A 25,619-nucleotide genomic window follows, 5' to 3' on the forward strand; every position below is an offset into this window, starting at 1 on the left:
GCAAAGGGGAGGGGGCAGGGCTCTCTCTGGGGAGAAGAAGGGGGAGAGAGTGGGGGGAGAGAGAGAGGAGGAGAGAAAAAGAGAGAGAGGAAGGGTTTGCGCGAGAGCAGAGGGAGGGGCGAGAGCGCGTGAGCGTGACAGGGATAGAATGCGAGTGCGCACGTGCAAGAGCGGGGAAGAGAGCCTAAGTATGTGAGAGAGACCCAGAGTGCACGAGCCTGGTGCAACAACACATGAGAGGAAGGGAGAGAGGGAGCGACAGAGAGGGAGGAAGGGGGAGGGGAGCGACAGAGAGGGAGGAAGGGGGAGACGGAGCGACAGAGAGGGAGGAAGGGGGAGAGGGAGCGACAGAGAGGGAGGAAGGGGGAGAGGGAGCGACAGAGAGGGAGGAAGGGGGAGAGGGAGCGACAGAGAGGGAGGAAGGGGGAGAGGGAGCGACAGAGAGGGAGGAAGGGGGAGAGGGAGCGACAGAGAGGGAGGAAGGGGGAGAGGGAGCGACAGAGAGGGAGGAAGGGGGAGAAGGAGCGACAGAGAGGGAGGAAGGGGGAGAAGGAGCGACAGAGAGGGAGGAAGGGGGAGAGGGAGCGACAGAGAGGGAGGAAGGGGGAGAGGGAGCGACAGAGAGGGAGGAAGGGGGAGAGGGAGCGACAGAGAGGGAGGAAGGGGGAGAGGGAGCGACAGAGAGGGAGGAAGGGGGAGAGGGAGCGACAGAGAGGGAGGAAGGGGGAGAGGGAGCGACAGAGAGGGAGGAAGGGGGAGAGGGAGCGACAGAGAGGGAGGAAGGGGGAGAGGGAGCGACAGAGAGGGAGGAAGGGGGAGAGGGAGCGACAGAGAGGGAGGAAGGGGAGAGGGAGCGACAGAGAGGGAGGGGGAGAGGGAGCGACAGAGAGGAAGGGGGAGAGGGAGCGACAGAGAGGAAGGGGGAGAGGGAGCGACAGAGAGGGAGGAAGGGGGAGAGGGAGCGACAGAGAGGGAGGAAGGGGGAGAGGGAGCGACAGAGAGGGAGGAAGGGGGAGAGGGAGCGACAGAGAGGGAGGAAGGGGGAGAGGGAGCGACAGAGAGGGAGGAAGGGGGAGAGGGAGCGACAGAGAGGGAGGAAGGGGAGAGGGAGCGACAGAGAGGGAGGGGGAGAGGGAGCGACAGAGAGGAAGGGGGAGAGGGAGCGACAGAGAGGAAGGGGGAGAGGGAGCGACAGAGAGGAAGGGGGAGAGGGAGCGACAGAGAGGAAGGGGGAGAGGGAGTGACAGAGAGAGACAGACAGAAAGAGAGACGGATAGATTTATAGAGAGATGGACAGAGACTGAGAGCGCAAGAGAAGGGCAAAGAGACACACGCGCACACACACACAGTGAGAGAGACGGAGAGAGAGAGATGGACAGAAAGAGAGAGACAGAAGGAGAGGGACTGAGAGACAGACACATAGAGAGAATCAGAAAGACAGATACACAGACGGACAGAGTGTGAGAGACAGAGATAGTTTGGGGTTGGGGGGAATGGGGAAGGTATAATGTACTGTACTGATAGCTTGCTGGCTTCAATCTATCCACATCCACAGAAACCAGGTCACCACAACTAAACATGGCTCTTTGAGCATTTGTCATCTTCTGGCTCCATATAGCCAATATCCAGTAATAATTCCAGCCCCTGTGGAACAAACAGAAGTATAGATTGTAAATATTAGGTTTCAATTAGTCATCCCCTCTTCCCACATTTCACCACCTTCCATTCCGGAGTGCAAAATCGAAATCGGACACCAGTGGAACAGTGAGTGAGTGCCTCACTCCCAGAAACACCGCCATTCAGATGAAACAAATGAGGTCCCATTCACCCTTCCAAGTGGATGTTAAAAATGCCAACGCAGTATTCTGAAAAAGATCATGCAAATTCTCCTGAGTGTTCTGATCAATACTTCACCCCCATTCAACAACACGGAAACAAATTATCTGCTCATTTTCACATTGCTGTTTGTGGGATCTCACTATACAGAAACTGTTTTTCCCTACATTACAACAATGACTAGACTTCAAAAGGTTCTCTTGCTGTAAAGCACTTTGGGATGTCTGGAATCTGTAAAAGGTACTATATTTTTTATTTAAATGATGAAAGGTTTGCAATAAAACCAGCATGTTTAGTGGACATAGTTCAGTGGGTTTCTATGATCCGAATAAATAATACAGCAGTGCGCACGCTTGGGAATGTGTTTGCAAGCAAGTGCGCCAAAGCCTGTGCAGATGAGCATATGGGTGCATCGGTGCAGTGAGGGTGCATCTGTGAGGCTCCAAACACAGATACAGTCACATTGGTTTTGTGAAATAGCGTGTATAATGACCTGACAATAAGCCCTTTCTGGGCAATCTGATTAATATGATGGACATATTAGCACATGGTATCCCACCATCATAGAGTTTTGCAGCACAGAAAGAGGCTCTTCAGCCGATCGCCGGCCATCAAGCACCTATCCATTCTAACCCCATTTCCAGCACTCAGCCAACCTTCACTGTGCATAAATTCTAATTCCCAAATTTCTCAATTCTCCCCAGATTCTTCTGAACGACCTCTCCACTCCTGACCCTATTTCCTCACATCATTACAGGAACAACAACATTAAATTCAATGAAACTCCTGAAAAAAATTGTCGCAGTTTTGTTCTATGTGCTGCTGGCTAGATTTGTCCAGCTATCATATTAGCACACATGTACACAAATTGAGGTGTCATCCCACACTCACCTGGTGTTTGTCTCGTTTCTTCACAGGATGTCAGCATCGCTGGCAAGGCCAATACTTGGTGCTCATCCTTAAATGCTCGAGTCACAGGGTTCAAGTCCCACTCTTATCCTGAGCACATAATCTAGGCTGACACTCCAGTTTGGAATGAGGGAACCATGCAGTGTCAGTAGATCAGCTGAGGTTAAAAGATCCTGCTCTGATTTTTGATTCAGCAGTGAGGGTATTTCCCGTAAGCGAAATCCATATCCCTTGTGAAGCAGTGTACTGGGTAATCATTCTGGGACCTAAGCAAACCCTTTTCCCTGTGCTTATGGGAAATGATTGGGATCTATCATGTCACCAAATACTTCCAGCTTCAGAAGACTGAAGAACATACGCAGGATATGAACCCACAGATGATTGGTTGCTGCCTGTTTAGCAGAGAACCCTATTCTTAGATACACAATCCAAATATTTAGAGAATGGAGACAGTAGCATCTCTATTTTCTCAAGAATTTTATAGTTCCACTTATATGGAAATTGAGAGAGACTATCACCAGGAAATCTCATTTCACTTCACACTGCAGAATCCCTCCATATTTACAATGTAGGATCGGTTAGCTCTCATATCCAAGGATCTCTCCTTATTTCCCTACTATTTCTCACCCACATGCTGCCCCTTGGTGCCATCACGCAAAAATATGACATTCAGTTCATCTCACCACATCCCTTTCAATCTCCAATTCATCACAATGCTTGTTCAACATCCAGTACTGGATGACTAGAAATTTCCACCAACTAAATATTAAGGCGGAAGTCAGTGTCTTTGGTTTTTGCTGCAAACTCTGTTCCCTTGCCACCAGGGCCATCATTTCCTTAGTCACTGTCTGAAAACTGAGCCAGACATTTGCAATCTTGGTGTCATAATTGACCTCAAGATGAGCTTATGACTTCATATTTGTGTCATGATAAATACTGCCTATTATCAGCTATGTAGCATCATCGATCTCGGCCCTGCCTCAGCACAGCTTATCTTTCCCTTTCCCCATCTCCAATCTCCTCCAGTTCTACAACCCTATGATCTCCATGCTCCTCCCATTCCAGCCTCTTTCCTATTACCCATTTTAATCGCTCCACCTTCGTCAGCCATGCATTTAGCTGTATGGTCCCCAGCTCTAGAATTTCCTCACTAAATCTCCCTTCCCCCTCTATCCTCCTTTTACAGACACATTAAAAACCTGCCTCTTTGACCAAGCCTGTCCTAATATCTCATGTAGTTTGGTGTCACATTGTTTGCTAATGCACCATGAAGCACCGTGCAATGTTTTACTGTGGGAAAGGCACTATATAAACGCAAGTTGTTCTGGATGGAGCAAATGAGCTGTGCCAAATTTGTGTAGAGTTTTGGGATTTGAGAGTAAAAACAAGAAAGCAAGAGGGGATGGTGTTATAAATGTTATGTAGAAGCCAAATCTAGGGGCACTCAGCACACAAAACTGTTTTTAAGTAACAATAAAAACTAGTTTTAGCCAGCAAAATCTTGAATTTATACAGAGCAGCTCTTCCAAAAGCACCAACTAACAACTTTGCACTTGGTACTAAATAAAAATGAATACTAAACAGAATAGTTTGGGTCTGAGGTATTCAGCATCTGAGATCTGACACTGTGCTCCCAGCTGCTTCAAAGAGTCATAAACAAGGAGTACTCTTTTAGAAAACAAAGATTACTCTCCCCAGATCTAACACATCAAGAAAGTCAATTTCCGAAACCCAAATTTCCTAATCGATGACTTTGATGTCGAGAGCTTTTGCCAGTTTAGGAGGTTCAGATTGAATGGATGAGCAGCAGTCCGGCTGAGAGCACTGAAACAAGAGCACAAGATCCTTGCATTAGTGCATCAACTTCGCTCGAGGCTTCCTTTTAGAAATTCATCCCAGAACTCACACAGTGAACAAAGAACCTTTCTATGAGCTGACGGATGAAACCCTGTGTAGTTTTACACCTTCACATTTTCAAATACAGCTGCCACCAACACCGACATCCCTCATTCACCGCACTGGAGGTTGCGTACAATACAAAACCACAAAAGGTTACATCCTCCAGGTGCGTCTCTTTATAAATTCATGGTTTGAGAACTCCCTATTAGCTCAGCTGGCAAATGTCTGACCTGGCAATGAACTGCACAGGCTGAAAAGACCCTGGTCCCGACTGTTTGCAGGATCCCAGCCAGAGTAGCAATAGGGACTTTGTCCTTGTATTAGGTAAAAAAAATCAGGAGCAGTGGAGAGAGGGAGAATTCAAGCAAGACTTCCAATCTTCAAAGACCTCCTAATGTCAGATTGGGTACCCCATATGGCAAAACGTCCAACCAAATGTTGTTGAACTTTGTACATCCAGAATGTCAGCTAATGCCCATAAAAATGAAGCCCAACAGCAGGGAGGGTTATACTGAGTCCCAGAAATACCAGGCTTTTCTGAACGGTACAACACCAACAACAAATACATTCATAGCTGCACCCTCAGCAGCATTGCATTTTCACCTCAGTCACAAGGTTGTTGGCACAAATCACACTCGAGGCTTGGGCACATAATCTAGGCTGATACTCCAGTGCAGTACTGAAGGAATGCTGCACTGTCAGAGATGCTGCATCAAGACTCCCTGTGACCCCTTCGAAGGAGGAGAAAGATCTGTGCATTTTTTAAAGACGTTTTCCCCTCAACCGACATCACAAAAACAAATTATCCACTCATTATCTTAAGGCTACTTGTGGGAGCTTGCTGGGTGCAAATTGGCGCATATTTTATTTATGGTAAAGTGCTTTGGGATTTCCTGAAAAGCTTGCATTTACAGAGTGCTTTTCATGACAAGGGCATTCCAAAATATATGAAAAGCCAATTAAATACTTTAAGGGTAGTCACTGTTTTAATCAAAGAAACAAACAGCTAATTTGTGAACAGCAAGCTCTCACAAATCCACTGTGGGAGAATATCCATAATCAGTTTCAGCATCATGTTGATGGAGCATCAGTTCCCCATTGAGGAACAAATATCAGCCCGGACACTGGAGAAATGCCCCTTTCACTTCTTCAAACAGCATGGGATCTTTCACATCCACCCGAGAAAACAGACGCTGCTTTGATTAAATGTTTCAATGAAGCATAGCACCTCCCAACAGTGCAGCACTCCCTCAGTACTGTGCTGGATTTTATTAACATCGACTGAAACAGATTCCAAGGAACATGGTTTGGTCCAGGATGTGATTAACAGTAAAGTTAAGTTTATTTATTAGTCACAAGTAAGGCTTATGCAATGAAATTACTGTGAAATTCCCCGAGTCGTCACACTCCAGCATCTGTTCGGGTAAATGCAACTAACTAGCACATCTTCCAGACTATGGGAGGAAACCGGAGCACCCGGAGGAAACCCACGCCTTCATGGGGAGAACATGCAAACTCCACACAGACAATAATCCAAAGCCAGGAATCGAACACTGGCGCTGTGAGGCAGCAGTGCTAACCACCGCGCCGCCCATAATGTAATCTCTGTAGTTTCTTGTGAACTCGCTGGTGTGTCCACAGGTTTGATCACTGGGTGAATATCTTCCCACACACTGAGCAGGTGAAAGGCCACTCCAGAGTGAACTCACTGGTGTACAATGAGGTCTGATATCTTGAACTCATTCCCACAGCGAGAGCACCTTAACGATCTCTCGTTAGTGCGAACTCAGAGTCATAGAGGTTTACAGCACGGAAACAGGCCCTTCAGCCCATTTTTTAAAAAACCCCTAAACTAATTCCAATTGCCCGCATTTGGCCCATATCCCTCTATACCCATCGTACCCATGTAACTATCTAAATGCTTTTCAAAAGATAAAATTGTACCCACCTCTACTACTACCTCTGGCAGCTTGTTCCAGACACTCACCACCCTCTGTGAAAAAATTGCCCCTCTGGACACTTTTGTATCTCTCCCCCTCTCAACTTATACCTATGCCCTCTAGTTTTAGACTCCCCTACCTTTGGGAAAAGATATTGACTATCTACCTTGTCTATGCCCCTCATTATTTTATAGACCTCTATAAGGTCACCCCTCAGCCTCCTACGCTCCAGAGAAAAAAGTCCCAGTCTATTAAGCCTCTCCTTATAACTCAATCCATCAAGTCCCGGTAGCATCCCAATAAATCTTTTCTGCACTCTTTCTAGTTTAATAATATCCTTTCTATAATAGGGTGACCAGAATTGTACACAGTATTCCAAGTGTGGCCTTACCAATATCTTGTACAACTTTAACAAGACATCCCAACTCCTGTATTCAATGTTCTGACCGATGAAACCAAACACTTCTTCACCACTCTGTCCACCTGTGACTCCACTTTCATAGAAATCATAGAAACCCTACAGTGCAGAAGGAGGCCATTCGGCCCATCGAGTCTGCACTGACCGACCACAATCCCACCCAGGCCCTACCCCCACATATTTTACCCGCTAATCCCTCTAACCTATGCATTTTAGAATTCTAAGGGGCAATTTTTAACCTGGCCAATCAACCTAACCCGCACATCTTTGGACTGTGGGAGGAAACCGGAGCACCCGGAGGAAACCCACGCAGACACGAGGAGAATGTGCAAACTCCACACAGACAGTGACCCGAGCAAGGAGCTATGAACATGTATCCCTAGATCTCTGTTCTCTAGTTGATGGAATTAAGTTCTCGGAACTATTAAAGCACTTCCCATGGTCTAGGCATTTAAATGGTCTTTCGTCAGTGTGAACTCGCTGGTGTTTCCGGTCTCTCCCCGGTTTAAGTGCGCTGATGTACAGCAAGGTCAGATGACCACCTGAATCCACCCCACAGAGCACCTAAACGGTCAGTGTGAACACGTTGATGGAGTATCAGTCCTCTGGAATTTTTTATAACACTTCCCACAGTCTGAGCATTTAAAAGGTCTCTCATCAGCGTGGACTCACTGGTGTCTGCAGGTGGGAAGACTTTGTGAATCCTTTCCTATGCTCGGAGCAGGTGAAAGATTTCTCCCCAGTGTGACTGTGCCAATGAGTTTCCAGCTCAAATGGATATTTGAATCCTTTCCCACTTTATTTTGTTCCAACAAGTCAAACTATGTTTTCTGGATCACAGTGTTCTAAATCAGACAAACAAACCATAACAATTAAAACTGCTACGGACAATGAAGATCTCCACAAACTGAAAACATATGGTCTGTCCAAAGGCCATCTTTAAAAAATCTAGATAGAATTCCCTAACCTTCTAGACTCTGGATCAGAGGAGACCAGGCAGATTACCCAAAGATCCACATTGGGGCCCAATGAATGTGTTGATATGGTAATTGACCGAGTAGCTTTAACTTACAATGGGCAATTCTCCTGCTCCCTGGGACTGTCCTGCCATGTCTCCAAGTCTGAGCTCGAGTCAGAGACTTCCGACAGTTCCAGGGTACTGACCTAAATAATTATCCAGGGAAGGTTGGGCAGATTCAAAGAAGACATGACAAAAAGCCAGAGATTTGGCATTCCAAAGAACCAGGGGTGCGCACCAAAGAATGTCAAGACAAGGTCCATGAAATGCGTGGCCAAGCTATGGAGCCAAATGATGAGGATGACCAGACCATTGCTACACAAAGTGACAGAATCCAGCTTAGAGCGCACCATACAGTGATACCAACAGAAACCTTTGCAACTGATGAAGAATCAGCAGAACCCATATGCAAAACTGGATACCAGTTTTCTTCCCCCTCTCTCCCGCAGGTACAAACACTTGACACACTGTAATGTATGTACATTCAGAAGTGACAAGTGATGATTTAACCAACCAATGCCATAATGCAGCACTGAGACAATGGCTTGGACTTCCCACATTCCTGGGATCCATTACATTCAAGTGTCGCTGCAAAAATCGCACAATTTAAACTGCACATAGCTCCCCATTCCAAAGTTGCAAACTTCATACTGCGAAACCAGTGTGGAATTACATTCCAGACATGTGCGGACGAACCTCCCCAGTCATTACTGCTCAATACTCCCAGGAGTATGTGATACATTACTCGAAAAACAGGAGAGGAGGTAAGATGCCCATGATTGGCATACAGGTAACAAATGACCCAAACTGATCAGATGGAAAGTTTAAGTCCAACACCCAATTCATTGAATCATAGAAACCCTACAGTGCAGAAAGAGGCCATTTGGCCCATCAAGTCTGCACCGACCACAATCCCACCCAGGCCCTACCCCCATATCCCTACATATTTACCCGCTAATTCCTCTAACCTATGCATCTCAGGACACTAAGGGGCAATTTTAGCATGGCCAATCAACATAACCCACACATCTTTGGACTGTGGGAGGAAACCGGAGCACCCGGAGGAAACCCACACAGACACGAGGAGAATGTGCAAACTCCACACAGACAGTGACCCAAGCCGGGAATCGAACCCAGGTCCCTGGAGCTGTGAAGCAGCAGTGCTAACCACTGTGCTACCATGCTGCCCAATTCCCGTTAGCAATTGATGGTGGAATCCAGGAGAAATCATGAGCATATAACCGAAACCAAGATTGTACCTGGCACAAACACCAAATGGCATTGACAGTGTTACGAAGCAAATATCAAAATAGAGCAATACCATAATCAGACAGTCCTATTGTGACTAGAACACAGTCTAAGATGCAACACAAATAAAGCAACCTTAACTAGTGTCTGTCCTCTCTCTTCTTCCTCTTTGTCTCTCTCTCTATCCCTTTCTCTCCTCCCTCTCTCTCTTTCTATCTCTATCTTTCCCCCGCTCTCTCACTCCCACTCTCTCCATCTCTTACATCGTTTCCCTCTCCTCTATCGCTCCTCTTTCCCTCTCTCTTTCTCTTCCCTCTCTCTCAAAGTTAAACACACTTTTAAGTGAAAAAGGAAACATTTCCCACAAAGCTATGTATCCCAAAGCGCGGAAAGATCAAGAGGCTGAAAAGAGGGTGGCACGGTAGCACAGTGGTTAGCACTGCTGCTTCACAGCGCCAGGGACCCGGGTTCGATTCCCGACTTGGGTCATTGTCTGTGTGGAGTTTGCACGTTCTACCCGTGTCTGCATGGGTTTCCTCCGAGTGCTCCGGTTTCCTCCCACAATCTGAAAGGCGCGCTGGTTAGGTGTATTGACCTGAACAGGCGCCGGACTGTGGCGACTAGGGAAATTGTACAGTAACTTCGTTGCAGTGTTAATGTAAGCCTTACTTGTGACTAATAAATAAACTTAACTTTAACACTCCCCACATTTACATTGTTTCACCCCATTGTGACTGTGTTGGTGTTCCAAAACGTCAGATGATTGGCCTAATCCTTGCCCTCACACAGAAGACATGTACGGTTTCTCCTCACTGTGACTTTTTCCTTCCATGTTCAAAATCTGATTATACGCAGATAATGATAAATTGGGCGACTCCATCAGAGACATCAGAGTTTTAATTTCCCGTTAGCAAATCCTCCCCTTCTGAATATCGAGCTACTTTATTCAACTACTCTCTATCATTTCTTGCCCGCTCCTCACTGCTCCAAGGACAGCCCACACTGGAGGGTCATTTAAATCCTATATTCAAGTCTCTGAAGTGGACTTGTACCCTCAGCTTTCTGGCTCAGAGGCAACAATGATGTCACTGAGCCACAGCTGACATCTGAAAGGTAATGTAGAAATACAAGGTCTCGCTTCTTCATCTGGAAGCTTTGATCTATCCCAAGGCCAAAAAAAAAAAGTCACCCATGCATCTGAGTCTTCATTTTTTGAGCAATTGCTTTTGCGAATCATTCAATTTTCTGGACACACCAAGACTTGATTATTTTATTTAGCGAATGTGTAGGTTCTGCTTCAGTGAACTGCCCTTGTCTCTAAAAACTACTAAAGAGCCAAAAGTGCTTGTTAATATAGTTCCAAGTGCAACTTTAAGAGGAGAAGCGCTTTACAAAATCATGAAATCAGACTCATCTCCCAAGTGGAATTAACAGGTCTGTGGTAACACCGCAGACACAGCCTGCACACTGCTAGCAGACAAACCTAACCCTCTCCTTCCTCACTTATGAATACAACTGTTAAGGCCTATGTTATAATGGCCAGACTGGCACTAGATCAGCTTTGAAGATGATGTGATGGAAAATGCACTCATTTATTGCTGGCTATGAAATTCTGCACTAAAAGATCAAAGTCAAGATGCAAGGTGGGATAAGAACTACATTTTTGTAGGCCTGTGATAAAATAATGCCTTTTATTATTATTTTTATTGGCCATGCTTTATCCTTTGAACTTATTTTTGGCGGGTAATTAATTGGGCAAGAGTCCATACCTAAAGGCTGTACCCAAAAGGAAAGAAAATACTGTCCCGATATTTCAGCAGCAAGATTTTAAAATAAATGGAAGTTGATAAGAGACTATATTGGTAATCTCCCAAGCAATGGCACTGCGTGGCAGGCTTAGTGCTTGGAGAAAGCCTCAGGTCAATTGTGTGATTTTAACTCTTACCACCAGAAGGGGCGGCACGGTAGCACAGTGGTTAGCACTGCTGCTTCACAGCTCCAGGGTCCCGGGTTCGATTCCCGGCTCGGGTCACTGTCTGTGTGGAGTTTGCACATTCTCCTCGTGTCTGCATGGGTTTCCTCCGGGTGCTCCGGTTTCCTCCCACAGTCCAAAGATGTGCGGGTTAGGTTGATTGGCCAGGTTAAAAAAAAAATTGCCCCTTATAGAGTCCTGAGATGTGTAGGTTAGAGGGATTAGTGGGTAAATATGTGGGGGTAGGGCCTGGGTGGGATTGTGGTCGGTGCAGACTCGATGGGCCGAATGGCCTCCTTCTGCACTGTAGGGTTTCTATGGTTTCTATGATGATGAAGAAGGAGCCTGACAGCTTTTTGCAACTGAATCTTTCGCTTAAAGACTTGAAAAGTCTTGTAGAAACATACCAGTTTTCTATGGTAGTTTTGCAAATGTGGCCAAATGAAGCGTGATTCAACTTTGAGAGAAGCGAAATTCAGGATTAAGTGGGAAAAGACATCCCATCAGCAACCTGGGAAAGTGTGTGTTTGGAGATAGGTTTACCAATAGTGCAGAGAACATGAGAGTCCTCTGCTCAGGCTGTTCATGAAAGTGCTGTATTATCTGCCCAACAATATTCAGCAAGAGATTGAAATTGGGCCACAAATTAACAAGCTTGGATTTGGTGTGCCGGACAGATTCTCGTGGTTCATAATCTCTGGGCATCAGTTTCCCACTTCTCTCGAAGAGACAGAAAGAGCTTCCTGTTGCAGACAAATGTCCGAAAGACCATTTTATATCTCAACTCACCGCCTCAGATCTTGGATTGAGGCTTATTGAACAGTAAGGAGAGAACTGAGAGGAAAGTAGTAGTAACATTGGTTTACGTGCAAGGAATTACTGCTTACAACTTCCACAAGCAATTGCTGTTATCCAATCTTTTTCTGAGTTGGGAAAACTCCAGAAGTATATAAACCTGCTGGCAGGATAGCGCCTCATCAGATATGTCTACGAAGAGACATCTAAAAAAGTTTTCATTTGGCTCCACTTGAGATGTGTATGTTGATAAAAACCTGGTGCTTGTAGAATATGACAATACTGAATGGATTGTTAGGTAAGCCTGCTCTCTAGACTGCATGCGAGAGGTCATCCTGCAATATTCAGCTGCATCAAAAGACATGATTGTGAGCAATGGACAGAAAAGCGGAGGAAGACCAAAAGACAACACGATGCACTGATACCTACAACTCCTGAGTCTGAATCATTGATACAAAACAAGTGACTCCATGCAAATAAGCTTGTGATTTATTGTACGAGTCTGCCCCCTCTCAGTAAATTGCCTGATTGAATTGAAGCAAATGTTGTCAACTTGAACTTTTCTTTTTTAAGGAGTCTGCTTGATTCCCATCAGGGAGGCAAGCAAATCCCCATCAGGGAGATAACACTCTTTGGGAGCCACACAAACATAATGTTTGTTATACACAAACATAATCCTTCCTTTCCTGATCTACAGAAATGATCTATAACCTCCTCTAGCCCTATAATCATTCAGGGTCTCTGCACTCTAACTCTGGCCTTTTGCCTCTACTTTCACTCATAGAAATCATAGAAACCCTACAGTACAGAAAGAGGCCATTCGGCCCATCGAGTCTGCACCGACCACAATCCCACCCAGGCCCTACCCCCATATTCCTACATATTTTATCCACTAATCCCTCTAACCTACACATCTCAGGACACTAAGGGCAATTTTTTAGCATCGCCAATTAACCTAACCCGCACATCTTTGGACTGTGGGAGGAAACCGGAGCACCCGGAGGAAACCACGCAGACACAAGGAGAATGTGCAAACTCCACACAGACAGTGACCAAGCCGGGAATCGAACCCAGGTCCCTGGAGCTGCGAAGCAGCAGTGCTAACCACTGTGCTACCGTGCCGCCCTGTTCAACTTTTGGCAGGCTTGGTTTCAGATGTCTAGGACCCAAGCTCTGGAATTATCTCCGTTAATCTTTCACCTCTCCATCCTCCTTTATGGTGCCCCTTAAAGTCTAGTTTATTACAATACAAATTTTAAAAACAAATCTACCTTAATATCTCCTTTTGCAACTCAGTGTCAATTGTTTCCTTGATGACGCTCCTGTGACGTGCCTTGGTGTAGTTTACTGTATAAATGCAAGTTATCATATCATTGCAAAAGATAGACGATTGGTCTAAAATGTAAGAGACAATCAGTGTCAATGGCCTAGTCTCTTCAAGACCAATACCTCACTGATCCAACAAGTCCTGTGAATTGTTCGATTTTCTAATGAAAACCAATCTGCATGAGGGTCCAGTCTCTTTCCAATAGGCCCAGACTGAGGCCAGGTTGAAAGCAACACAATGCCACATTGTACTTGGTGGAACATTAAAGGCACTGACCATGGTTAGTTCACATCTTCATTTGGTGCAGCGTTTGAAACCAGAGAATGTTTTAATCATTTCACCCATGAAATGACACAGACAAATGACACCAATCTGGACAAACCTTCAATGAAAACACAATAGAAATGGTACCAAATACGAGCAAAGATAAACTGGTGCTTTAATGTCAGAATGCTTCCATTATCCATTGCAAGGTTGGGAAGGCACATGCTGATGACATCACAGCAGCTTAAAAGATCAAAAGGAACGGTCATCCATAGAAGAACATTTTGTTCTTTTCAATTCCTCTTCACTCCAACCTTTCCCCTGGTTTACAAAATGTTGCATCAGCTTTGCCTATTCCCACTGTTCAGGATGTTAAGAATGAATAAATGTCCAAAGGCACAACATGTTCTTATATGGTCCTATGTCTTTTGTATACTGTTTTCATTGGAGTGATGATTCTGAATACGAGCTATAAAGGCAACTCCAAATGCACAAAACATTTGCAATAAAAGATAGCAAACGCATTCCACATTGGACGGTGTTTACCTCGCATGGAATAACCTCAGGCTACAGGCATGTAATCACATTTGCCTCCTATGATAGAGAAGCTCAACCATAAATCACTCACCCAATATCGCCACCAACAGTGGCCCTTCCACCTGGTTCAGAGCTGTGTTTACAGTAATGTTGAGCATCAAACCAGGTATTGAAAGGCACTGATTTCTGACCAATCTTCTGGGGTTCACTGGTTAAGAAACCAACTTAGTTGAAGAACAACTATTTGAAATTAGAGAAACCAAAACACAAGACCTTTTATATGTTTTCAGGAGTGGCAGAGTAAAAGGTTAAACCAGCCAGGTTATCATATGGGAACAATTTTAATCAGGTTACAGCAATGAAAATGAATTCAACAGCAAGGAATGAAGAATTTGTTCTTGGCCAAAACCTGTCAGGAATTATATTCTGAACTGCATATGATTTCCTTCAACAGCTGAAGGAGAGAAATGGGGAGTGTAGGCAGTACTGCTGAGTTGGGACTGTTAAAACTGTAGCTTCACTTGCTATGAAAATGTATATGATTACAACCAAGGCCCATATCAGTTTTTGTTGGAATGCAATGCACAGTACAGAAATACCGCCCATATCCTTAAGATTAAAATTCAACTGGCCAAAGAAAAATACTGTATATAAGTTTCCAAGTGATACATATCATGTGCAACTTTGCTGTGGGGGGTCGATCAGAACCACTAGCTCAGCTTGCTCCATTGGAAAAAGAAATACATTCGAGAGCTGGTTTAGTAATGCAGTATGCAATTGACATGCAAAACAGGTTTCACTGTGTGGAGTTAGCCGACTATGGTCAAGTGTTAAGGACATGTCCATTCACCATTGTTATCCAATGAATTCTGCCTGGAACTTCCAGCATGGATATCGGGTGAGGACTGAACCAGACTCAGCTGCCCACTGCACAGTCTGGCTTCACACACACAATTTGTTAATTGGGACAGGTGTTAGGGTCACCTGGGCTTGTGGATCTATACTGCAGCATCAGCACAGGATAAACTGTCAAATACAAATACTGGTTTAACACACTGGGGATGTGACATTGATTTCACATTCATATGAGGAATTCTAGTCGATGAATTTGGTGACTCGAGGAAATATGCCAAGTGATAGTTCACCTTTGAGCAACTAGAAATTTCTTTGTGAAACTGTTCCACCTTCTGTAATTATGAATTTTTAAAAATTTCTAATCTGTTTTAGTTTGTCTGTCACTATGGGGCACTACACAATAATCAACGTTCAGGAATTCAATTTGTTAGCAAATACAATTAAGAAATTTCACAACATTCAACAGACCAAAATTCAAGGTGAGGTCTGTGAAGATACGAAAGCCCTGACCTCTTTACAAACACACATTGTGTGATAAGTAAAACTTGAGCTGTTCTTATGCATTACTATATCTCCCTGTATAATACTGTACATCAGGCTTCTTGGAAGGAGGCGAGTGTGTAGCGGCTCCAGTTTACATCCCAACTGATGTGAGTGTGACCCTAGAACCTCTATTAGATTGCAATAGCACTCTTCCTGCGTCAGGTCCTGAATTCACTTGTGTGCCACTGTGGGACTGCGTGGCTGCACAAGGGCTTCTAGTATGCACATCTCCGTTCACTAAAACACATGACCCAGTCCATGCCGCTTGTACTGTTTGCTGCTTAGGGAGTTTCCAGGCCTCCACGTAAGATAGACTTCTTTATAGTGATCTATTAGTGGGGTGGGGGGTGGTGCATGCGGGAAAGGAGAAAGAGGTTGAGAGTGCCACTAAATACATTGGTTATCCACTGTGCGGAGCTGATGGAACAGAGGTGACATCAAGCAGTAGCCAAGTAGATTGACATGTTAAGGAACAAAACAAGACCAACACAACGGCACTTAAGCCACACAACAAAAATTACAGCTTGGATGTCTACTTTCTGTTGGTAAAAATTTTGTCCACCTGCTTGCTATAGTGTCTTTGTTCTCCTGAAAATAAGGTGAACGTGAATGTTGTGGATATATTCATATAAAATTGTGAAGTCACGCATGGTCTTAATGTTCTCCATTCAGTGAAGATATAGATGAAGGCATCACCAGAACATGGACAGTAAAATAAAATTCATCAGCTACTTTGGAATGAGTGTGTCAGGGAGCAGAGTTGATGCAGGTGGCATTCATTGCAGAGCAGTCAAGAGTGTGCACTCCAGAGCTGAATTCCATGAGCTTGAATGCTAATGCTAAAGTGGGAACAGGGAAAGGGGCGTTGGGCAAGCTGCAGAGGAAGAGCAAGCAGGGAAAGGGGTGTCGGGCAAGCTGCGGAGGAGGAACAGCAGGTTATACAGATACAAATTGATGTAATTGGTTTGCATTTGCTTTGAAAATATAGAAATGTCTAAGGCAACTGAAGTCTGTTGTCCCAAGCAGGTGATGTTCGGCTTGACCTGGACCAGGAGAACGTCCATGCATGAGGATGGCCATTTACCAAATGGCCCTCTTGACCTTCCCTCTCCAATACACAACCCTTAAAAAGAAAACTCAAGGTCAGGTTCAGTTGTTCTTAGCCAGAATATTGAAGACACCTTCTCGCATGGTGGTGCAGTGGTTAGCACTGCAGCCTCACAGCATCAGGGACCCTGGTTCGATTTCCGACTTGGGCGACTGTGCGGAGTCTGCATGCTTTCCCTGTGTCTGCGTGGGTTCCCTCTGGGTGCTCCGGTTTCATCCCACAATCCGAAAGACATGCTGGTTAGGTGCATTGGCCATGCTAAATTCTCCTTCAGTGTATCCGAACAGGCACTGGAGTGTGGCGACTAGGAGTTTTCAGAGTAACTTCACTTCAGTGTTAATGTAAGCCTACTAGTGAAACTAATAAAAATAAACTAAACTAAGTGTTAATCCTAAAGTGAATGTTCTTCTATCTTTAGTACCTTAGTTTATTTCTTTAGATATTCTTCAATCTGGTATTTTGCACTGGCACTGCAGTGAACATCAAACAAGAGCCACTCAATATTATCACAGCAGTGTTGGCAGGAAGTCAGTGGGAGGTGGGACCATTCTCAGCATACCCAAATCCAAGTTAATGGGTGTGGCAGAACTCAGATAGGACACGCACACTCCTTGAGAAACAACTATCACAGGGCATCCCTTGTACAAACATTGCCTGATTGCAGAGCAACTATGGTACAGGGATGAGCTCATGACAACTGAGAGGAGAAAACAGAGACAGAAATCAGGCTGGTTAAAAAGCGAAATGGGAATTACCTGCTCCAGGTAGTGGCCTTGCATTCCGTTATCTGGAGATGTACGTGTACGTCCTTGATGGGGAACGTGTTTCATTCTGGTTACTTGATGGCACATTCAGGAAATCCCAGATCAGAATGGTATCATCATGGGAACTACTGATGATCTGAAACTCATCGAACTGTAGTCGAAATACCCGGCCAGAGTGTTCCTGTAATCAAAATAGTGGGTCATTGGCATGGCAATATACACAAACAATTATTATTGGAAACAAAAGAGGTTTCCTCCACACACTACTCAGGGATATTCTAATGAAATATGACTATCCTCTACTTGACATGTGATTGATATCTTGTGATCTAAGCCTTTCAGAACATTTTAACAACGCGAATATACCACCGAAAACTCATGTCAACATCACCTGCCAGTTGAAGAAATGCAGACTCCAGAGGGAGGGGCCTTGCAGACTATTGTACCTGTGTCTATCTAATTAGCCCCATACCCCTGCGCTTTCCCTGTAGCATTGCAAATTTTTCTTTTCAAGCACATGTCCAATACCCTTTTAAAGTTGATTCTGCTTCTCCACCCTTTCAAACAATGCATACCGGATCATAAATCACTACTTACAACAACTCTCCTCATCTCTCCTCTGGTTCTTTTGCCAATGATCTTTAATCCGTTTTCCCTGGTTACCAACTTTGCTGACAACAAAACAACTTTTTTCATATCTTTCAAAAATCCCGTTACAAACATTTTCATGGATCACAAGAGATGCCCAATGGAGGGAGAGCAAAATGTGGACCACTACCATACTTGTTCCTTCCCTTCGGTCCCCACTTGAGACAACTGCTACACTGACAAGCATCAGTTACAGGTGACTGCCCGGTGCAGCTCCCCTGATGACTTAATGTGAGCCGGATGCTCCCTTCTGGTCCAATACACATTCCATGACTTTGATGTATTTGATGTTTAAGTAGAAAGGAATACTGTCAGAGGGGAGTACTGTCACACGGTCGGACAAAGCTGCACAGGAAAAGTGCTGTGTGAAGCCTCTCTCAGCTCATGGACTCAGAATAGCAAGATACAGCCACAACAACTCATATTATTAAAATAAACAGGAAGGTTTGACAGCTCTGGTAGAGTTTTTCTTAACGTGTGGTGGGTTCTCCACATCCTTCCAATGCTGGATAGGCTCTGGCATGAAGCAAGCCATCATCTTCCAGCCAGGGATCATAATTTATTTTGACTGTTCCAAACCCTCGAGCAAGTGTTAGTCTTTAACCTGTCAACGTGGCTATAATATTCTGCTAAACGCAATCACCAGTTTCAACAACTTTCTTCATTTTACAAAAAAAAAGCTGCTGCAAAATGCAAGATTTTGTTTAAAACTCTACATTTCATGTTAAAAAAAATATTTCGACAGAGTGGGGTCATTAATTTTTTTGTTGCTGGGTTTTCAGTTTGAATTGAGCCCAGACTAAAGGAACACAAGCTGCTGCTCCCAGTTTTGAGCGAGGGCCTTACATGATAACAGTACAGCCAATTCACATATTAGGTGACACAATAGCCAGAGATATAAACACACAAGTCAGTTTGGTGCGCTAGGGGTGCTATTCTAAGGCCGGGGCTGGTGGGGTACCACAGAAAGATCTTTAAACTGCATCTCACTATATGACACCCGGCCTGGACCAACAGCTCAAGACAACAAATTAACATCTGGTGTAACATGTTATTTGCCTTCCGTAACAACTCAATGGGTTATACAGTGAGCAGCTGAGTCAACTATATAATATGCAGAAAACCTAGAGGAGGATAAAACTAGAGCCAATCCTTACACCCCCCTATAAGCATTTATTTAAAGTTACACATCACAAGCATTCAGCTCCTCAACAACCAGAGTTTGTCTGTTCCTATTTATACTTATTTTGTTGCAAATAACTAAACTAAATTAAACAAAGGGACAATGAGGCACAAATGAATCTCTACCCACCACTTGTATACAATTAAGATACAAGTAACAAGATATACCAGGAAAGTTCCAGATTCACTCCGTGTTTCTGTGGCACTGGAATTAAGACCAAATCGGGTAAGGTTGGCAGGGCCTTTTTCCTAAAGTATAGTAGTTGGGTTCACCTGGCAGTCACTTTCACTGCTTTTCATTTTTGCTGTTAAACGGAATTAAAGTTCCGAAGCTGCCTCAGAAAAGATGAGGTTTTGAAGTCTCACTCTGCATAATTACTCCAGGTCTCTGGATTACAATCCCAGTATCATAACTACTGTACTATCCTACCCAGAATCTAGGCTTCATAATGCTGCAGCTCAAATAGTTTTGCTCAATACTACATGGTTATCAAATCATACATCACACCAGGAGGTCATTCACATCATCGTGCCTGATCTGTGAAAAAGCTATCATCTGGTTCCACTGTCTCACTCTTCCCCCAGAGCCCTGCAACATGTCTTTTTAAAGAACATTACTAGGTTGGTAACTCTGAAGTGTGGATACGTACCACCAAAGTGCGTAGACATAAAGTACTTGCAGGGGCACGGGGGTCGAGGGCAGCTTGCAAGTCCCATACTTTGATTTTGCTGAAGAGAGAAGGAGACACAAATATATATGTTAACGAGAGAAATATCATATGGCCCTGGGAAACACTGAGCAACAAAGTACCAAACTAGACCACAGTGCACTAAAGGACAGCAAGATTTCATTTCTGACAGCTACATAAGGTGCATACCTATCCCTTCTACCCATCACTGGAAAAGTTTCACAAATTAGCTGGACATGCTTGGATGTGACTGACTCCCCTGCCAATATACCAAGCACAATGTTAAGTGCCTGTTGTTTATCTCACTGCTGCTTGATGAATATTGCTCCATGAAATTTGGGTGCAAAGAAGCCATGAAGGATGTTAAATAAAATGTTTTGTATTTTGTGTTTGGTTCCGGGAAGTTTTAGTGTATGTATATAATGCAGAGATACAGTTAAAGGTTACATAACTGTGGGTGAAGGCAAGGGGCCTAAAGGGCTGTGAGAACAAGGCTGGGACATGTGGATTAGGACATCACGTGGAGGAGAAATACCAATCCAGACTGATTGAGTTTAATTGTTTGGATTTTTTTTCTCCGTAATTCTACATGTAGCAGCTATTCTATCAATAAAAACATAAATTGGGAGCATTTTAAACACTGAATATTATATTTTTAAAAATGAGTGCAATAAAGGGTTACAAGTCTCCAACATAATTAATCAAAGCGCAAGTTTTTGCCACCATTTTGAGCATTTGAGATTGATAGTTAAAATGATTCCAAGAAAAGGTGCCAGAGTTAGATGAGAAGTTAGGAAGTATTTATTTTCTCAGGCATTCACCCTGCCCGGGAACAGGTTACCAATGTGTGTCACAAGTATAATATGGAGATGCCGGTGTTGGGACTGGGGTGAACACAGTAAGAGTTTTAACAACACCAGGTTAAAGTCCAACAGGTTTATTTGGTAGCAAATACCATTAGCTTTCGGAGCGCTGCTCCTTCGTCAGATGGAGTGGAAATCTGCTCTCAAACAGGGCACAGAGACACAAAATCAAGTTACAGAATACTGATTAGAATGCAAATCTCTACAGCCAACCAGGTCTTAAAGATACAGACAATGTGAGTGGAGGGAGCATTAAGCACAGGTTAAAGAGATGTGTATTGTCTCCAGACAGGACAGCCAGCAAGTCCAGGAGGCAAGCTGTGGGCGTTACTGATAGTGTGACATAAACCCAACATCCCGGTTTAGGCCGTCCTCATGTGTGCGGAACTTGGCTATCAGTTTCTGCTCAGCGACTCTGCGCTGTCGTGTGTCGTGAAGGCCACCTTGGAGAACGCTTACCCGAAGATCAGAGGCTGAATGCCTGTGACCGCTGAAGTGCTCCCCCACAGGAAGAGAACAGTCTTGCCTGGTGATTGTCGAGCGGTGTTCATTCATCCGTTGTCGTAGCGTCTGCATGGTTTCCCCAATGTACCATGCCTCGGGACATCCTTTCCTGCAGCGTATCAGGACGTTGGCCGAGTTGCAAGAGTAGGTACCGTGTACCTGGTAGATGGTGTTCTCACGTGAGATGATGGCATCCGTGTCGATGATCCGGCACGTCTTGCAGAGGTTGCTGTGGCAGGGTTGTGTGGTGTCGTGGTCACTGTTCTCCTGAAGGCTGGGTAGTTTGCTGCGGACAATGGTCCGTTTGAGGTTGTGCGGTTGTTTGAAGGCAAGAAGTGGGGGTGTGGGGATGGCCTCAGCGAGATGTTCGTCTTCATCAATGACCTGTTGAAGGCTCCAGAGGAGATGCCGTAGCTTCTCCGCTCCGGGGAAGTACTGGGCGACGAAGGGTACTCTGTCCACCGTGTCCCGTGTTTGTCTTCGGAGGTCGGTCGGTGCGGGTTTTCGCTGTGGCACGTCGGAACTCCCCTGATTTTGTGTCTCTGTGCCCTGTTTGAGAGTAGATTTCCACTCTATCTGACGAAGGAGCAGCGCTCCGAAAGCTAATGGTATTTGCTACCAAATAAACCTGTTGGACTTTAACCTGGTGTTGTTAAAACTCTTACTGTGTTTACCCCAGTCCCAACACCGGCATCTCCATATTATACTTGTGACACACATTGGTAACCTGTTCCCGGGCAGGGTGAATGCCTGAGAAAATAAATACTTCCTAACTTCTCATCTAACTCTGGCACCTTTTCTTGGAATCATTTTAACTATCAATCTCAAATGCTCAAAATGGTGGCAAAAACTTGCGCTTTGATTAATTATGTTGGAGACTTGTAACCCTTTATTGCACTCATTTTTAAAAATATAATATTCAGTGTTTAAAATGCTCCCAATTTATGTTTTTATTGATAGAATAGCTGCTACATGTAGAATTACGGAGAAAAAAAATCCAAACAATTAAACTCAATCAGTCTGGATTGGTATTTCTCCTCCACGTGATGTCCTAATCCACATGTCCCAGCCTTGTTCTCACAGCCCTTTAGGCCCCTTGCCTTCACCCACACTTATGTAACCTTTAACTGTATCTCTGCATCATATACATACACTAAAACTTCCCGGAACCAAACACAAAATACAAAACATTTTATTTAACATCCTTCATGGCTTCTTTGCACCCAAATTTCATGGAGCAATATTCATCAAGCAGCAGTGAGATAAACAACAGGCACTTAACATTGTGCTTGGTATATTGGCAGGGGAGTCAGTCACATCCAAGCACGTCCAGCTAATTTGTGAAACTTTTCCAGTGATGGGTAGAAGGGATAGGTATGTACCTTATGTAGCTACCAAATAAACGTGTTGGGACTTTAACCTGTTGTTAAAACTCTTACTGTGTCACAAGTATATCCATACAGTATTTCAAATGGGAGTTGGACAGATTTGAGAAGATGATATTTTCAAATAGAGGGGCAAAGATTAGCAGGATTTCCATACTCTCCATTTGATTACATGAGAGAATTTGAGGAGAATTTCCTGGAATTTGCCCTCTGGTAATTGACTTTCCCAGCAGATTGAATGACCTGGGGAGAGGGGGGGAATGGCATACATGCCTTCATCATATTATAGCTTTCACTTGTTCTTCCTCTGTGTTCCGTATGTTGCCAGAAGCAGCAGATTTTGATATTTGCCATTGCAATTTATCCACAAATGAGAGCACAGTGTTCTGCGAGCTCAAACAGAATAGAAGCATGTAAGCAATACTTGCATGTGTCCCATGGGCGGTTTTCCAATATTACAACAATAACTGCACTTCAAAAGTATCGCATTGGTTTTGAAACATTCCATGGTCATGATGCAATATTTGGGTGCAAGGTCTTCCTTTCCAGATTCCCTAAGTATTGTCCACAATCAGGACTACATACCCATCGTAAGCTCCACTCACAATCCTCTTGTTGTCAAATCGAATGCATCGGACTAACTCCTCGTGCCCTTCTAAGACCCGCAGGCAGGCACCACATTCAATGTCCCACAACCTGCAAAAGGGGGACAACAACAATCCAAACAATTTCAACATTCTTACATTATAAAGAATTAAACTGACACTTATGCTACATTGGTGAACAGATACGCTCCTCAATTCTATTCCCAAAAGGCGGAGGTGCCGGTGGAACTGTTTTCCATTTGGGACTACCCCAAGTATTGGTACTCGCATTCCACCAAGTCAATTACAGAAAATATGCTTCCCCCAACATCTCCATGGCCTTCCTTCCCCCAGGCATTTGTCTAGAGATGATTTGTTCAGGGTAAGCTCTTGGACTGGTCCAAGGACACCTTTAGATATTTTTCTACAGAGCCAGTTCAGTGATGTCAAGAGAGCAGTCAAACGTGAAAGCCTCAAGCATTTCCACATCAACAATAAAACTGAATCTGTACAAATCAAACTTATCCGTCCACTAGACACAATAAAGAACAGGAGGCATAGATGCAGGGAAAGTTACACTGCCCCTTCCTTTGGTGTGTCCTTCTATCGAGTTTTATCTTATTTGCTGTAACTTCTTGCGCACAGTAGGAACATGAAGATTACAGAATCACAGAACACTACAGTGCAGAAGAGGCCCTTCGGCCGCGAGTCTGCACAGATGCATGAAATGCGCTGACCTGCCCACCCAATCCCACATGCTAGCACTTTGCCCATAGCGTCGAATGTTATGGCATGCCAAGTACTCATCCAGGTACTTTTTAAAGGATGTGAGGCATCCCACCTCCACCACCCTCCCAGGCAGTGCATTCCAGACCGTCACCACCCTCTGAGTAAAGAACGTTTTTCCTCAAATCCCCCCCTAAATCTCCCATCCCCCACTTTCAACTTGTGTTTCCTCTAACTGACCCTTCAACTAAGAGGAACAGCTGCTTCCTAGCCATCCATGCCCCTCATAATCTTGAACACCTCAATCAGGTCGCCCCTCAGTCTTCTCTGCTCCAACGAAAACAACCCAAGCCAATACAACCTCTCTTCATAACTTAAACGTTCCATCCCAGGCAACATCCTGGTAAATCTCCTCTGCACCCCCTCCAGTGTGTTCACGCCCTTCCTATAATGTGGCGACCAGAACTGCACATAGTCCAGCTGTGGCCTCACCAAAGTTCCATACAACTCCAATATGACTTCCCTATTTTTGTAATCTATACCCCGATTGATAAAGGTGAGTGTGCCATATACCTTTTTCACCACCCTATTTACCTCCCTTACCGCCTTCAGAGATCTATGGACAAACACGCCACGGTCTCTTTGTTCTTCAGACAGTGTCAGACATTTCATAGTATACTTCCTTGTCAAATTACTCCTTCCAACATGCATCACCTCTCACTTTTCAGGGTTAAATTCCATCTGCCACTTATCCGCCCATTTGACCACCTCGCCTATATCTTCCTGTAACCCAAGACACTCAACCTCACTGTTAACCACCCGGCCAATTTTTGTGTCATCGACAAACTTACTGATCTTACCCCCCCACCCCCCCCAGTCATCTATGTCATTTATATAAATGACGAACAATCGGGGGCTTGCATTGATCCCTGTGGCCTCTGGTCACTGGCCTCCAGTCACTAAAGCAGCCATCCGGCACCACCACCTACCTGTCTCCTACCACTAAGCCAATTATGAATCCACCTTGTCAGATCATTCTGTATCCCATGTGCATTAGTCTTCTTACTAAGTCTCCCATGTGGGACTTTGTCAAAGGTTTTGCTGAAATCCATGTAGACTATACCAACCGCGCTACCCTCATCCACACACTTGGTTATATGCTCAAAAAACTCAATTAAGGCATGATTTCTCTCGGACAAAACCATGCTGACTATCTTCAGAATCTTCTCCAGTAGTTTCCCAACCACAGATGTGCGACTCACTGGTCTGTAGTTCCCTGGTTAGTTACCAGATGAAAAAAAAATCAAAGTCCATCCAGTTCTCATTCTACTGTCAGACATGCGTGATGAAATGTTGCTGATAAACCTGGATCACTTTTCTTAAATAATAGACCCAGTCATGATGTAGGGAGAGCTTCAGGAACAACTTGTTCCTCCCAAGCTCACCAAACATATCCTATCTCAAACTACCCATATCACACAATATTATTTTCTGAAAGAATCTAATTCAAATTCTAACTGCTTCCAATATCTTTTTAAGGAATCGGTTTTATAGATCGAAAACTCATTCACTGCAATAACATTTCTGTAAATTAGTTTTGAATGT

At 44.4% G+C, this 25,619-nt stretch overlaps 1 protein-coding gene across 7 annotated transcripts in view; it reads right to left on the minus strand.

The window, feature by feature from the left end:
- Window positions 1-636: 636 nt before the first annotated feature.
- Window positions 637-25,619, minus strand: part of LOC144505255 (F-box/WD repeat-containing protein 11) — a 203,320-nt gene continuing 178,337 nt past the window's right edge. For 6 of the 7 annotated variants that reach the window (XM_078231298.1, XM_078231299.1, XM_078231296.1 and 3 more), the window contains 4 exons: window positions 23,290-23,400; window positions 19,914-19,992; window positions 17,425-17,614; window positions 13,240-16,684 (listed from right to left, as the gene is read on the minus strand). In XM_078231298.1, coding sequence (XP_078087424.1) covers window positions 17,453-17,614; window positions 19,914-19,992; window positions 23,290-23,400 — 352 coding nt within the window. In that variant the 3' untranslated portion in view covers window positions 13,240-16,684; window positions 17,425-17,452. Of the gene's footprint in view, window positions 1,645-13,239; window positions 16,685-17,424; window positions 17,615-19,913; window positions 19,993-23,289; window positions 23,401-25,619 lie in introns of those variants that run through there. The other variant, XM_078231295.1, reaches the window with a different exon arrangement.

The sequence above is a fragment of the Mustelus asterias genome, chromosome 16 (assembly GCF_964213995.1).
Source record: "Mustelus asterias chromosome 16, sMusAst1.hap1.1, whole genome shotgun sequence".
NCBI lineage: Eukaryota > Metazoa > Chordata > Chondrichthyes > Carcharhiniformes > Triakidae > Mustelus > Mustelus asterias.